General features: G+C 40.9%; 1 protein-coding gene across 6 annotated transcripts; it reads right to left on the bottom strand.

The window, feature by feature from the left end:
- Positions 1-6,120: 6,120 nt before the first annotated feature.
- LOC111245480 (testicular acid phosphatase homolog) lies at positions 6,121-16,595 on the bottom strand. 6 transcript variants are annotated; one of them, XM_022793878.2, is made up of 8 exons: positions 16,359-16,595; positions 12,976-13,028; positions 12,678-12,773; positions 9,630-9,863; positions 8,991-9,086; positions 8,460-8,756; positions 7,821-7,998; positions 6,121-7,368 (listed from the first exon to the last, which is right to left on the bottom strand). In XM_022793878.2, the coding sequence occupies exons 1-8, from the start codon at positions 16,441-16,443 to the stop codon at positions 7,244-7,246; spliced, it is 1,164 nt and encodes a 387-aa protein (XP_022649613.1). In that variant the 5' UTR covers positions 16,444-16,595; the 3' UTR covers positions 6,121-7,243. The 6 variants fall into 6 exon arrangements, with proteins under 6 accessions (XP_022649613.1, XP_022649611.1, XP_022649616.1 ...); XM_022793876.2 differs by having other exon boundaries at positions 12,976-13,085; positions 16,359-16,591; XM_022793881.2 differs by having other exon boundaries at positions 12,976-13,099; positions 16,359-16,478.
- Between the last annotated feature and the right edge of the window lie 146 nt (positions 16,596-16,741).

Genomic DNA, 16,741 nt, shown 5'->3' with positions numbered 1-16,741 from the left:
AAGTGAAAAGTATAAGATTAGGCCAACACAGCACATTTCTGCTATAAGCCTTCGAGTGCTGGATTCAAATCTTAGGAGCGAAGATAGATGCGACTGGTTTTTTTCAAAATGACACTGTTTGAAATCTTTATTTATGTCTATATTAAAATTATTGTTCCGAACTACTCACCTCAATATTTAACTTAAACAATAAGCACTGAGCCAGAAGAAAAAAGTCAAATGTTTTTAATTGGCTTTACCTCACGTTAGAACCCTCACCGAACGTAAATTACAGTATACCGAAAATGGTACGGTTCCAGCCTTTTTAAGTAGGCGCTTCTTACGGCTATTGTGAAAGGTCGGTCTCATTAACTGCTCTGCGATCAGGATTGGCCAATATCTCGAATATACAATAAATGTAGGCCATTCACAGTAGTACTTACCAAAGATCTGTCTACAGGTAAACTAGTTTAATCTTCTCTTTATTTGACATCCTTATGGTACAAAACTATTGAAATATTCTGACATTACCACCATCTGTTCCTACATTTAGGAGGCAAACACATTATCACCGTGAAAGCAAAGTGTGCGGTTAAATTTCAACGACAGTCAAATTGTTTCCGTAGATTCCTTGTCTTGCGTTGCCAAGATATTATTATTATTATTATTATTATTATCATTATATATATAAGCAAATAAACAAAAAAGGATTCAGAACTGCATCTACTATATTACACAACAGATATCATAGCTGAATAGCCAAATGAATGAAACCTAGTTACATTTTTAATTTAAAAAATATCGAGCATTGCCATAGTTTCCCTAGTAAACTAACCTAACCTAACCTAACTTAACCTAACCTAACCTAACTTAACCTAACCTAACCTAACCTAATCTAACCTAACCTAACCTAACCTAATCTAACCTGTGCATTGTCGGTGAGGTCGGCTAGTTTAATCTTCTGGTTAGAAAGTGTGTTTGTATTATTCTGCATAGAACTTGATGCCTACAATTTTAGGTCTTATCGAAGGTAATACATGACAAAGATGATTTTAAAGAGTTATGAAAGGACACATGAAATACACTTAAATTTCCCTTTTGTCCTGAAATTTCTATCGCATATTTTTGTTTGCTCCTGTAATCCAATAAACTGTTCTTTAGCGTAACACTGACGGGGCTCAGTTACTTCTGTTCCTTCGTTTGGGTTCAGCTTTGCATGCAATTATTGTCACAAATTAAAAAAAAATTACACATTTTATTTGCATTATTAGCAATGAAAGCTGTTCTTCTTAAAGAGATTTTTTTTGGCAGAGCCAATTCGTCCAATTATTACAGCCACTACTTGGGCTTTCAGGACCTTGCCATCACCTCCTACACGGTACTGAACTTGAGCAATTCGATCAACTCCCAAAGGGCGTGCCTCTTTCCTGCCTACATATGTTTGTATCAGGTCATGACTAGTTGCTGAGTCGGAACGAGAATAAATCCCCCTTCGGTGTTTGGACGCCACAAATTTGATGATGAATAAGCTACCCTCAACATCTAATAATCCTTCTTATGTCATTTATGCAATAGTCGGTCAAAAGAGAAATCACTCGAACCGAAATTAGACAACGAGAAGACTATGCAATCCACCTCGATTTCGATTACCAGCCTCGATCTGCTGTCGTCTGCTCGTCTTCCATTCAGATCGGTGGCTCAAATCGGCTATAGTTCAGAGGGCAGTACAATTGAAGCTACTATTACTTATCCAAATACATTGTTCCCCTATATAGACCTGTCGAACACACAGCGGAACGGTACGCTTGATACTTGACAGCAAGTACGTCATAGACTCCTGTATGGTTTCAAATGCCTTCACTGTGAGGACATGTCCTGCCTCTTCTAGGGTCCGAAGACGAGGCAGAATGATCGCATTGAAATAAAAAAAAAAAAAACTCAGTTGAATAAAGGCAGCAAAGGTAAGATCTGACATAGGAAAAAGGCTCCTTCGTGGCTATGCAGAGTTCCCTTAGAAATGTGATACCCCAGGGACATCGAGAGTGAGCGCAAGGCAGCGTGAACCATAGGCCAGCTCAGGGTAGCCTATAGAGATAAAGCAGGAAGGCCACAGGCCGATGCAATGCGTGGATAGAGAAAGGCAGTAAAGAGAAGAGGTGCATACGTAGGCCTCGAAAGTCTGAACACTCAAAGAGGTGACACGACGAAGAGAGACGCAGGACTTGAGATCAGGACCACACCCTTTCGAGTGCAGGGTGCAAGGACTGTGGAGGGGCCTAGCCGGACGAATTAGGAACGGGTGATCAGGTAGGTTCTCCAAGAGTGTCCTGCAGGTGGCGGGCCGCCTTCAGTGACAAGCAGTAATAAAGTGCAAGTCGACACTTCTGACTTGAGGGTTCTGCTAGTGTGCTGATTCCTTAGTAGAACGACTTTCGAAGAGGGATGCACCCCTCTGAAGCCTTTCGTGGAAAAAACCCGCCTAAGTCCTTGAATTCGGGTAACGCCGACGTACAGGAGTACACTCCTGTACCGTAGTATTGCGATTTTCTATTTTAACGCTGCAACGCTTGCCGTATGTGTGGGGCTTCAGTGATTGAAATAGCTGAAAGAAAGCTTCAAAATGCGATTGATCAGCGTTGCAGTAAACATATAGAAGTGGTTTGTTCATGTTTATCGTGTGAGGTTTTCAATGGTCGTTCGTTGAGGAATTGGAAAGAAGCATGTTGATACATCTTACAGAAAAACGTATTTGACATTGATTCTCTCTATTCGAATGAATGTAATTTCATTTGGCTTTAGTTCGTTTTTGGCCAAATCGTGACCGCATTGGTAAACTTTGCAATGCTTGATACGATAGATCTCACGACAGTGACCACAGCTTAATTCGGTAGCTGAACCACCTGGCCAACTTAAATGCGAGCTTGTTACTGCTTTAATATTTTACGGCTATATATAATACTTATAGTCTGAATATTGTATGGCTACAGGTATCATGTTAGTAGTAGCTTTCATCTTTTTCAGTTTCTCTATATAATCAATATACTTTGCACGAGAAGTAGACTAATTATTATTTATATTTTAGAATGTACGATACGTACGTTGTCAGATATTTTTCTATCAGTATAAATAAAGGTACTAGATCTTACTCCTGTAGGTCGGCTTTGTTAAAGCCAGAAGCTACGACGCTTATCTCACTGATTGGTACACCCTTCATTTGACTATGCTTTCAGCTATAAATACAAATAGACAAAGAAAGAGAAATTACGGCGCGCTGCATCGATGTTTGGTTAATGTTGTGTCGTTATTTGTTTACTATCAGAAATCTTCGTCCGCTGTCGGCCTTTTTTGTGTTCTTTTATCTTTGGCCAGCTCACACTATGTCCAGTGATCTAACCATAAGGGTAACTAACTATTGCGCTCCCAGGAGAGCGTTGTCGGCTCTCTAGCCTATACCCCCTGTCCTAAAGGATCCCCGTCTCGAAGAAAACAATGGCATGAAGGCAAGTCATGCCGGCTCATATGGGGCATACACACCATGTGTAATAGGCAATGTGCCTATGTTGTTGTCTATATAACTGCTGGAACGGCGCAGCACGAAGTAGCGCCTAGTCGCGATCGCCTATTTTGTTGTCCCCTACAGGCATCGCTCTAGACCGCATTGACCCTGCCTTTTTCGGAAAGCCCTCCTAAGATCCAAGCTCTGGTCGAGTGATCCACCTTCGAAAACAGTTCGGATTCCCTCCCGACTCTATCTAATTTAGTGAGGACTTTTGTATTCTTTCTTCGCTGTTTTGCTTGTTCCCTCTGGATCGTTAGCTATAACATTTCTTTCACTATCCACAAAAGCAATAAAATGCTTTGGCAAACTGCTGAATGCTGCTGCTCCATAAGTCGACAACTGGAAAGCACTGTATGTCCTTTTCGGATGAAACGAAAAGGTTGACCGTGTCTTTCTGCGATGCGGCTTTTCTTCGATCTCCTGAACAACTGGCTACTCCGTATCTTTTCGTCACAAAGATGTTAAAGGACGGCTTGAAGTTGGAAATGCGAATGGAATGCCACCAGCGGCCGCTATACTTCCTTTCCGGCCACCCAATATCACGAATGGCTAGTAAACGTTGAAACTATATTGAACCCGCCTAAATGAGATATTTTAGGTTGACCCCCCGAGACCGTTTACGTCAACTCGTTGACTGTCCAAAGCCTTACTCATATGTCTACAATGTGTTCAGGCTTTTAAAGTATATTGACCTCTAAATTTTTGCCCATTTAAATTTTTCGCCAGTGGACGTATCCTAATCGATAGATAACCTCTTATTCAGTTTTTCTGCTGAGTTAGCCACTGAACAGCATCTTTCAACAACCTATCCTCCCGTACTGCAGACGTGACCCATTACCTATACGATTATGGTCGTAGTACATGGGGCGATGGCAATTCCCATATACATTACCAGTCAGACAGCCCGCTACTATTTTCCTGGTAGAGTCTTGTGATGTTTTCCTGTCATGTAGCTATGAAATGTCTTCTCTACCTGTCCCAGATGTCCATACTTCATGACAGACAGTGAATTATCGAAAACGCACAAAGAAAAAGCTCTTCGTCGTCCGCATGTTTGTCGACCGGCGTCAGTTGTCTCATTTATTGGGAGAATTCTTTATACGAAGTACGGGGTCATTTCTTCTACGGATTCATTGTGGATGGTTATGTTGAGGTGGCAGCAATTTAGTCAGTCAGATTGGCGGCTAGTCGTCCTTATTTCTCTCTTTCAAAATAGTTCTATAGGGCATACTCGTCTATGAAGCTATTGTTTGGTGTTCGATGAGCTAGACGGCGATTTAGGAGTAGTTTCAGGATGTAAGCGGGGAACTCATTTGAGAGCGATTCTCAACGAAAGGCAAAGTCTGATCTGAGCCCCGTATAGGGGCAAATGACGAAAAGGCATAGCAACATGCCGGTATCCTCAACGTGCTCATAAAACACATAAACGGATGTAGCAGTTGCGGAACAAATGGAGAACATCGTGTAGAAGCAACAATAGTCGTAGTAGAACATAAAGGTGAATAGCTTTGCTAGTCGAGTCGAAACACTCGAATTTCCGCCAAATTACACCGCAAATGACTACACAAATGGGCCACATTTTCGGGATAGTTCGGCTGGACCAGCTGTGGGCAGACCGCCGTTGCTTCTCAATGGGGTGCAGCATTTGGTAAGGTAGCAAGTTTTGCCCCCATGGTAAGTCGTAAGAACAATTTGGTACAGAGGAATAGCAATGCGGATAAATCGCGGCGGTTTACGCGTAACAATTAAGAAGCTCATGATAAGATAGAAAGAAATATACGATGATGTATGCTAGATATAAGCATGTGGATTTTTTGAATCGTTTCAACCATTATGGTAGCTATGCACGCTGCTTAATGATGACATGGCACATTTATTTTGGTTTCGTGTAGTGAATCAGTTAAGTGTTCGCTCTAGCCCCCAGCAGCCGGTAAAAGGGGGCCAAAGAAGCTATTTCTTTTCGTTCAGACGATATTCCCGCCGTTAATGAGCATTAAACCAAATGGCCTGCTATTTGTCAGGGATTAACAATGATGTTGCAATGAGATAAATGGGGTACGTTCGCTGAGTTTGCTTTTCGGGATAGCTCTTTCTTTTGTGGAAGGCGATAAACATATAAATAGGAATGCCTAGAGATCCCTGAGATTATAAGGTAATTGAAGTTCTACTCTAAAGAAGGATAATTTGAGCGATAGCGACCGACCAAAAAGACGGAGGGTTGAACCAAGCTGGATGCTTAAGCACCTAGCAAAATTTATCCCTAAAAGGCTGAAAATTTGTCTTTATAGCCACTTTTTCAACTCATAATCCATTAGACAATTTCAAAATGATAATAATAATAACACCAATGATAGTATATTTGGCCCATAAACAATACGCTGTGTAGGATGTCTTTGCTGTAGGAAGTTGAAGAAGTCTAGAAACTATGAAGACGGCCTAAACAATACAACCTCGCTGCTCAACATCAAATGCTCGCTGAAGAGTTTGCCCTCCTGACCTCTTAGTGAAAGCAGTTAGCTTTCAGAGTAAACATGAACTGCCTCCAGAATTCGTGTCACCCTTTCACAGAACACACGACGGAATGGAATAGCAGCAAACGAATGAGGTGTGCATCCTTTATTAGCGAAGTTCTGCTTGAAATCGGTGTCGATATCAAAACAAGTCGGGGTTTTTATTGTATGTTTTTGGTTGCCTTTTTATTTGTTTAGTGCTTAGTTGTAAATTGACCTATGTCTCTCTCGGTACCGCTTTGCGCCTCGTCACTTTTGCGTTGCCCTCGGGGCGCCTATTCGAATCACAATGACATTTGCTACTTTCAATACGATGTTTGTTGGGCAACTGCACGAGTCATAGATTCGCAGGCCACATACGGGGTGATCTAGGGAGAGCTGATGGACTGTCTAAGACAAATGCTCCTGGTCGCTTTCCTGATAACACTTCTTTGATAGAAATAATATGATAGCAGTTTGCGATATTGGCAAGTCTAAAATAGAAAAAACTTGTATACAGTTAAAGGTTTCCATTAGCTGATTGAGGTGTGACAGAGCTTCTCGTCTCGGACGGCGTATCCTAACTCTACGAATGGCGGTGGGTACGCGTATTTATGGACTACAGAAACCGTAAACTAAGACACTTTATAGCGACGTTTTATATATCGCATGCAAAAGATCATAGTATGATTTCTAGATAAAAAAAACTCTGATGAATAACATTTGCATTGAATTTGGACCAACTCAATGCATACTCGGTCTTCTAAGCTTCATGTCATCTTCGTAAATGTCTGCTACTTCATATTCCGCCCTGACCTAAAACTAAAATGAAATGCTTTAACATAAAATAGGAGATGCTAGTCAGCTTCACTTATTCGATGGGGTAACGGTTTGAGATGTTACATGAATTTATTTATCAATTATATTACCCTTGGATTACGGCGGACCAATCTTTGCGTTACGAAAGTTAATAAAACGATCAGTCAGCTGTCTATTTCCAGTGTTTCCGGCACCCGCCCATTGATTACGACAAGCTGAACGTCGCTACTATGACTGTTGGTTAGTAAGTCTTTTTCAGCCTACCCAACTTCTATTGGCATCACTCTAACCATCCAAAAAGAAATAAAAACAGCACCTGGAGATCAATACGATCTTTCCATTTCCTTAAACATTTCTTCCTCAAAAGTCATTATAAATGGCGTCTGTACATGATCAGTTAGTGTGAGTCATACAGAGGGACCGGAAATGGCACTTCACCGCACTCCTTACGCCAGTCTTCGGGAATAAAAGGTTCGATCTTTTTCTTCCACACAGGGAGTTGACAGCCTGCAAGCGTGCAACCTACAAAGAAAGAAAGACCATTTACACTGTCGTATTATATGAATTGACTCATAGCTTTATGCACTATTACACTATTACAACCATTCCTAACTACTATTGGTTATAGATGCACTGTACCAAACCGTGACCGTTGCTGATGTTTGCTACGCTACCTGGTGTTTGTATTAATGACAAGCGTGTACAACAGAAAAACGTAAACCTTCAAGGGTTTATCACAAGTGATTGTTATTAGTGGCTCTATCGCTATGCTGAAATTCACGAGAAAAGGCGCAGCTCACAGAAAAAAAAATTAGATTAGGAAGAGCAATTCTTTAGCTATTGGCCAAGCCGATGAAAACGCATGACAAAACGTCACGACCTGCCTCAGGAAAATGAGGTTTATGTGAAGAAATTTTAAGCAAAAAAAAAGGAACAGGAGGTGTAACCTATCCATGACAGTTTAAAGAACATACCTGACACCAGGAGCGGCAGTAGTTCTCCAGTTTGTGTGTTGTTACGGAAGAACATCTGGATGTAAAATTGCCCAGGGGTACTCTCATGCAACTCGATAATAACAGCTGTAGATGATGGTACATGGAGGCCATTGAAGACACCAAATGCGCTCAGGTAAGCCGCGATCAGAACATCGTGCTGCAAAAAGAGTAAACATTTGTTCAATTCCCAGTTATTAGTTCTACCATTAAGGCATGGCTTGATATTAAAAAATCAGCTGATTTGGACGACGTTGTTGTCGGTAATTCGTAAAACGAAATATAGATGAGTTCTGGTTTTACATTGTAAGTGACTCGGAAGATCGTTTATTCATCAAAATGTAGCCTGAAACAGGCGAAGCCTTTGCCTATCAGGCGCGAATCGCTCAGCATACAAAACCATTTTTCAAATACAGAATACCTGAACTAGTGTACTGCATCCCATTTGTATAAGACATAATAGGGTGGACAAGACGATCAGTTGCATTTACGTGGAATAGAAACTCTTTCAGATTTCTGCTTATGCCAAGAATAGATCATAATTCTATAAACAATACGGTCCCGCCATACGTATTAGACAAATCGATCCATGTAATCAAACGATATAGCTCCATCACTTACCGATGCATACGCGTAAATCTTGTGTTTCGGCGAGTTATTAACGACGTCGTCGAAGTGCATCACCACATCCTTCAGGAGAAGACCAGCTCGAAAACGAATCCTCTGATCCTGCTGGTAGTTGAGTAGGGTAGCATATTTAGCGCAATCCTCCATCTGTTTAAGCGTTTCGCTATCCGCCCACTTCGGAATCTTGAGCCCAAGGTTGCTCTCAATAGTGAGCGTATCGAGAAGATCACGCACGCTAACCCAATCGTTCATCTTCTTACCAGAGTTCTTCTCCAAGTTCTCCATAAGATCCTATCGAATATGGATATACCCATATACTACATTGTTATATATATACATATATAGAAAATAACTTTTCACTCTATGCTTGTCTTGACCCAGTTCATCCACTAACAAATTCATAAGAAACTCCTTATTATGTTTCCCCAATAGGATAGCATACAACTTATGTAGATAGACAACTTGAGTAGAATAGTAGAATGCGTGCGTTAAATTCATTTTCTCGCTTGCATCTCGCGTGCTAACCTTATATTTTGCCATGACCTCTTTGCCCTGGCCGGTGCTACGAAGCTCTTCAATGGCTTCGTTGTCCTTCTGGCAAGTAGCATCTTCGTATAGCATCTGCGGCGTGACACATTGAACAAAGAAATAAAACATCATATATAGTATACTGATAGGTAAATATCGCTGCGTGTCCCTGCTCATAAATTGTCAGAAAGTGCCCCTAAAACGTTGTAAGGCACTCGTAGTGAAAGCCTGATTACCAATAGTGATACTAATAATAACATCACTTCAGCCAAAATTTCGTAGTAATAGCGGGGCGAAATGGGCAACTGGTTGTCATTATTAGTTATTCTAGCTAGGATGGATCTTTCGTCAAGGAGATGCTTTCAGACTTTTACTGAACAAAGTGTACGGCCTTATCTTGAAGCACGTACATGCAGTTTAAAAGCACCATTCCTACTATTGCACTAAAAGGTTGTTGTTTACCTTTAACCATTTAATAATTAATATCGAAATGTGATTGCACATATGCATAAATAATTAATAAACCAAAGAACGACACTAATTGGTTTAATATGATCTACTTCTGTATGTGGTGTACAGCTTAACCAAGATTTAGCTGCACACCATATACATACGTGTACCTAAATATGACCGTACCCCGTCAATGTCGACAGGCATGCTTGCAATCGGCACAGGCTGCCATGCAAGGCGAGGCTCGAACTTCTGATCGTTCCTAGGCTCGTACAAAGCGGCGACCATCGTCTGCATCGATTCAATGCAGCGGTCTCTTCCAGAACTACGGGCCTTAATTTCGTTCGTGTCAAAAGTCAAAAAGTCTTTGTATCGTATGCGGAGTTGATTACCCATTCTATACATATGCTTTTTGCCTTCCTGTAACAAAGCGAATAGAAATTAGGACCTAGTTAGAGACCGACGCCGCACGGAGGAAAATGTTCGCTAGGGTAGGACAGAGTAAGGAGATATCAGACAGTTTACGGGTATTATGGTGTGCACGTTTAGCCACTTCTAAATTGTCTAAAACCCGTTAGATTTCTATGGTCTGAAACGACGCATAGATGTAATGATACTATATCGTGTTTCCCATATCGATTTTTTAAATAGAAACGTTACCGATATTCTGATTTAAGTGTTCTTGGTAGACAACTAATTGTGTGCTTTGGCTATGAATGCCTACCTCCTCGTTACTTCATAAATTTCCTTTGTGGAGTCTTCGTAACAGGGTTCTGCGGAGAATCTCCTTTCGTGAACAAAATTTCAGATAATATAAATTACTTTCACAAGTATTATACGCATATGGATTGTTTTCATTACATCATGAAGTTTACACACGCTCAGCCCGGACAGCTGACCATAGAAATAGTCTAATCTTGTTATTTTTATGAACAAAGTGACGTCAAATGGATGGCTTTTCTGCCCTGTTCTATCTGTTTTCTATTCGCCGTCAGCTCTTTTCCCGATTTTCATCCATAGCTTCCTTTCATTATGATGAAATGAAGATTCCGTGTCAACAAAAGTACCTTGCAAACCGCTAAACAGTAAAATGTCAATGTCTCGTTGCTACTTGCCAACAAATCTGTCATTTCATTAATTAGTATACAAGTATACTTCGCCATCTTTATAAGAACCAGCTGCTTTTCGTTCCCGTAAGGTTATTTGTCAATCTTACCCCATACATTTTTCGTGTGTTACATGTCGCACTGACAAGAGTAGGTATCCCCTCACTTTTGCCGTAAACAGCAGTCGATTCCCATCGTTTGTCTAAAGGGGATTTGAATAAAGCAAAAGGAAAAGCATCCCAATTTTCCATTTGGACGTTAGGGCTTGAATATATTTGAACGGAGACAGTTTTCCCGGACGTTGTCTCCGGGGAGCAAGCGTCACACCTGTCCCCTCGCTCCATTGACAAGAACTCTAGCCCGCCGCTCCGATGTCGAAGGCAGCATGAGAAACAGCTTGGTACACGCTTATCGAAGTGGACGCATATAGAAAGACTTGAATTTTTTGAGCTGAGTGTTCAGAAGTGAAACAGATCCAGGGGGTGGCTGTGGGCGGAAGAAAAAGGAGGTCGGCAGATCAGAATGGCTCCCAAGGATATGCCGCTACTTCTGACTTACTAAAATTTCACTCGTAGATATCCCAAAAGTGAACACTAAAAAAAGAAAGAGAAGTCGAAGGTGCAAAATGCAAAACAACAACCATCGAAGACAGCATTGAGGTGCGGGATGTTGCCTTCATGCTCATTCACCGATGGAGTGAAGAGCAAGATATCTGAGGATATGAATCTGTGAAGCTTCTCACTAACGGGCATCGACGGTGTTACCCAAAACATCACAACTTCAAAGTGAATACGGCACAGCCTGTGTTTCACGGCATGCTCTCATACGAAATGTTAAGGGACGTATGTGGCATGCTACCATTTGGTAGATGTCAACGATTTTCGACTGCGACAATTTGCCATTGAACATTAGCGCTTCTACCTTATCAGAAAAGTGAGAGCTCATAACTGATTTATATAGCTCTGCTACGTAAGCTAGGTCAGTAAATTTAAAATCCTTCATTTCGATTGATTGGCAGCTTGTTCTTTCACTCTTTAGTAGAAATATCTCGATATTTATGCCCTATCTCGACCTATCTAATATATCTTCTATCGACGTAAAATCAAGCGAGAGCTCAACAAAAAGCGAGCTTTTGGGCTCATTCCATAGATGAGTTAAGTGTCCCTTTGCATTTTCCGTATTATGTTGCGGCATCAAAGATGACCGCATAACTTTTACAATCAACCCAGATTACACGCACAACAGATTACACAATCAACAAACAGAGGTAAAACATTGAAAACGCATAACTCAGTCATTGCTGCCTCACCACACACCGCAGGGCCATATGAAACAATACTAATTTCATGACATTAGCGTAAATACTAGTACCTATCGTATAGTAGATGTTTCCGACCTTGACTTGGATCGTCAAGTGGTATTAACACATTAGACACTCACATAGTCCATTCGAGATAATCTCAGAACCAGTATTAAGAAGATCTCTATGGGTTCCGACCTCGTATCACAACATCAATACAGTTACCGCCATCATCCGACAGTTTATATAGATTGAATTAAATCTTTTGATTTCATTTAAAAATAATAGCAGTAATCAACCTTGTTCAACGTTTCTAGCTCCCTCTTATGGAAACAATTAAATTAACGGATTTAGAAAAGAGCAAGGCATATATTGTATTCATTGCCCTTGTCTGATTTACAAGCAAAGTATCTGCTCGTGGAATCGAATGATGCCACAGACCGAGCAAACATTGTTTTTGTGACTTCTCCTCTTTTTATTGTTATTATTATTGTTGTTATGATTGTTTTAGCGACTTCAGGCAAACAGCGCAACAATTATTACAGACGCACTTATGACATGCATGAAGCTTTTACGTACGAATGAAGACTCGGCACTCCAAAACGTACCGTTTGATGCATGTGGATCTATTCTATGTGTGAAAACTAATGGCCGCAGTGTGAATATGGTTTCGGAATAAGACCATAACACTTGCAGGAAACATAGTAAAACACCTGGAGGTCACTTAAGAGATTACCTATCGGCGCTAAGCTTTTACAACGGAGTGACAATGAGTGTTTCGCAGGATGCTGAGGTCTGCGAAGAGCAAGTTGAAAACGATTGACTTACGATTGTGATTCTGCCGAGGCCCTCCGTGAACTCTGAAGGTTTGTTCGGGTCCGTCGGATATAGCGCAGTGGGCGTTCGTTCAGCATGGCGGAACAACTGGGCAAAGTATTTCAAGTCAAGTAATAGTCAGGCTTAACACTTATAATAGTACGATTTCATTCCATTTTACACATTACTGTGACTGAAACTTACTAAGCCATCTTTTTCCTTCGTTTAGAATGTTCAGGAACTTTGTTATCTATGTCTTTTATTAGCTACGAACTAAAACAATTATAATCGCTACGTAAGCGAAACTTACCACGTGAATCTGTCTTAGGCTCTCGCTATTTCGTAGGGTTTCTTTAAAGCCTTCTGAAATCGAGCGCAAGTCCATACTCTGTACTATAGACGCTGCCATCAAAAAAACACCTATTGAAATAGAGCTGTGTAATTATCAAGCCGGGAAAAAATCAGTTAGAACCAGCAAATAAAGTTTCAAACAAAGGAGCCTGAGGGCTGATGTCATGGTAATCCAGAAGTAACGTATTATATTTTTGGGCTAAATATGCCACATTTCGAAGATTGATTGCGTTTTCCTAGATCAGAACTAAATTATATCTTTAGTAAACGAGTCACCTTGTTATATGGCTCGAATACCGTGTCCATCTGATCAACGAATTAATCAGGACATGTCATCGGTTAGAGGTTCGAGTATCTCATTTTCTGCACCCCCACCGATACGCTTGGTGTTTTCAGCCGGCCAATCAGCTCAACAACACAGCCGAAGAGATCGTAACAACTATATATGTTCATAGCGTATACTCGAAACTAGGCAAACGAATGATTTGTATATTCTTATGCGTGTAAAATGATCAAACTCATAATGGTCTGAATACTGCGTTATGTCGATCAGCTGTAAACCGTATGCGTCGGATGAGGATTTAAAGCAGTCCAGTTTGGTCCGTATTATCGCGTTTGTCTATGGAAACACTAGCTAGATCGTACGTTTTACCTCATTTTGTAGAACGTGCTGTAGTAATCAGCTGCCAGCGGCTATGGCTACCATTGGCGCGTATGGCCGATAATGACTTATAGGGGACCGAGTGCATCCTGAGATCGCCCAGCAGGAATCATCTACTGGTGTCGTTGATAAAAGCCTTTCCATTAGAGAGGTGGCGAGTGAATCTGGAATGAGCGAGTCTGCATGGCGGAAGCAGCAGCTCAATACTGGAAGAGTTCCAGCTGCTGGTGCTCTAAACGAGCCTAGATTAGCGTGTGTCCGTGATTGTTGTATGTTTAACGTATACCAGAAAGCCGCAGTAGCTCGGCCAATACACGCAGAGATCATGCAGCACCACACTCAAAGCAAGGCCGACTGCGTACGAGCTTCGTGATTACGTGGATAAAAAAAAAATGAATAATACCTGCAACTTTCGACTACAAGAATCCCTATATTTAAATAACAAAACAAAAGCTAGGATCACTATCACTGCATTTTTTCCTTGTACTAGCCTTAATTTAGGCTACATGGAACCGCGCGAACGAAGCTGACGGTTTAGCCGGCCGCAACTGAGACAAACCACCCGCGTATCGAAATTCATGCGTAGACAACTAGGCATTAGATACATTTAACAAGCCAATTAAACACTAAGTTTTACGATCTGTATTGGCGTGATGCACTATTTTAGACCGGTAGCACTCTTCCAGCACAGAACGAAGCCCTTCCACGCTACCTCGCATATCCCAAGGTTCAGTGAACAGATTCGTTTGTGGGGCGTATTTAAATCAAATTATGACCAAATTATTATTTTTTTAATCGTGTATATATACGTATATATATATATATATATATATATATATATATATATATATATATAAAGTGTAAGATCAGTGTTGCCGTAAGTTGTCGTAGTACTTTGTAGTACTGCAAAGATGTTCACTAACCCGGGGGCAATATTGCTTAGCCGACACCTTACCGCGTCACCTGCAATGCTAGATATCGTTCCGAATAATTCACCATAGGTCCATTGTGGAATTACGGCGGCTTCCATAGGCGTTTCATGCACGGGAAGCCGAAATGACGTTCGAATATACCAAGTCGACAGCTAACGGTAAACATTTGGCAGATCCTGATGTGGAAGCCATGAGTGGCATTTGCAATATCTGCTTTGAGATGGCTGTAGTTCGTTCGAGTACTGCCATCATCAGTCACTCAAGTGTAAACCCTTTTTTATTTAACGGGTTGTAGTTAGGACCGGCTATAGTTGGATTTTAAACGTGTACAAGCAGTTCCCACCTATCCACGATGCATTGCAGGTTGGCGAATTAGACAATTTAAGGAAGTACACACATCTCTGACATGATCCTTCGTGACAATATCTTGCTTTGCTAAATATACATCTTTAATCGTTATATTATTATGTAATATGTGTATAATAATGGTGGGCTTCCTTTCTGAAGAGATTCGCTTTCTTCTTTATTCTACAGGTACATAAACCAATTGTTCATTCCCAAGTGATTGATTTGCTAGAGACGGTTACGGTCCACTTAACAAGCTACATTTTGTTTATTACGTTCTGAATTACAAAACAAACTTTAATTGTACTTTTTATATATAGTATAGAATTATTATTGGGAAGCTATTCACAAATAGACGACATTTGGGGAATCATCCTCTAAGTAGTACTAACTTTGAAATTTGAGAGAAATAACAGAAAATATCGGGCAAATTCTTTTCGGTTTTTCTCATAAAATATTTGCTCACATCTCAAAAAAAAAAAGCCAGGAAGTAACAATAGGACACGCATGATCGAAATCGTCGGTCGGCTCTTGACAGCGCCACGCTAGATTTATACCTAGGCCACCATTTATCCCTAACACGGCACCCACTGCGCTATGACGGGTACTTGTCGCTGAGTTTTTCTCTAACCAATGTTACTACGAACATCTTAAGGTGATTCTCTTCCGTCTCGTTTTTTTCCAAAGGTGTCATCAGGCTTTGTCTCGTGTCTATTCTATATTCAAACACATTTTATTTGATCTGTGTAAAGGCCAGCGACTAATTATATCTATAACGTCGAACTTCTCCAGAACAAAACTTGAGTACGGTTTGCCATGCACGATGATCTAGGCACACCAGTTTACGTAACATAGTTTTCCCATTGATCATATATAGGTCGCCGTCGACCTACTGGCGCTTTCAGACCAGAAATGACCGGGTGGACAATGCGAAACATTGTCTCATCTTCTTATTCAAACAGCAATCTCACTTTCGAGGAACAAACCGAAGCCAACAACTGATTTTGGCCACTAAAAAGTACCCTTTCCTCTAAAATCCCTATTTAACTTGAATGACACCCGATCAACTTACGGTCGTCTACAACTAGGGACCTTATAACAATGATCGCTCGGTTTGTAAAGTTGAAAAGTTCATCCCCACCAAGTTCCCCCAATCAGTGCTGGAGAACTTTATAGTATTACAGTTTGACAACTAACTGCCGCAGCAAACAAGGAAAACAGTACACGACAAAAAAAAGCTAATCGGCTCAATCAGTATTCAGTAGTCGGGGGCCGACTAAGACATGACGGGAGGCATGATTATTAGGTAACCGCAAGATATTCCGTAGTAATTATGGATATCAGTTGAACTTAATCGATTATAGTTAGTTAGTTGGTTAATTAGACACCGAAAAACATACTTACCATAAACAAATACGATGCTCGCAATCATTCGAATGTTCGTCCTCCAGCTACACGCCCTTTCACTAAGGTACACAAGATCCGCCATTCTCACAACAGGTAAAAGGGGTCAAAAATGACTCAGCCAGCGTATGTAGTTCCAACTGAATGTTGGCAAAGCAGACGATCAGCACATCACAACCATTTTTGTCAAATATCCTTATCGAAAACACCCTTTTGCCTTTAGCTAGACTAACATCTACCGTTCGAAGCTGGTGCGCGCATCCAGCCATCTAGCAATATGCTTTTTCTAGAACCCGTGCCCACTGCGGATATTGCCACCTAGAAAGCGAAACAACTTACCATATAGAATTCACGAATGGTCACTCATTTGTTCCGCTATAGAA

This window comes from Varroa destructor, unplaced genomic scaffold (assembly GCF_002443255.2).
Source record: "Varroa destructor unplaced genomic scaffold, Vdes_3.0 BEIS01000002.1, whole genome shotgun sequence".
NCBI classification, from domain to species: domain Eukaryota; kingdom Metazoa; phylum Arthropoda; class Arachnida; order Mesostigmata; family Varroidae; genus Varroa; species Varroa destructor.
The sequence above is the reverse complement of the archived record's forward strand: the minus strand, read 5'-3'. Positions and strand labels throughout refer to the sequence as shown.

Coding starts and splice junctions, on each gene's coding strand:
- LOC111245480 (XM_022793876.2), bottom strand. CDS start 16,443: ATGGCGGATCTTGTGTACCTTAGTGAAAGGGCGTGTAGCTGGAGGACG. Junction 13,086..16,358: donor GAGCATCGTATTTGTTTATG/GTAAGTATGTTT, acceptor CTATTTCAATAG/GTGTTTTTTTGATGGCAGCG. Junction 12,774..12,975: donor GCCTAAGACAGATTCACGTG/GTAAGTTTCGCT, acceptor TACTTTGCCCAG/TTGTTCCGCCATGCTGAACG.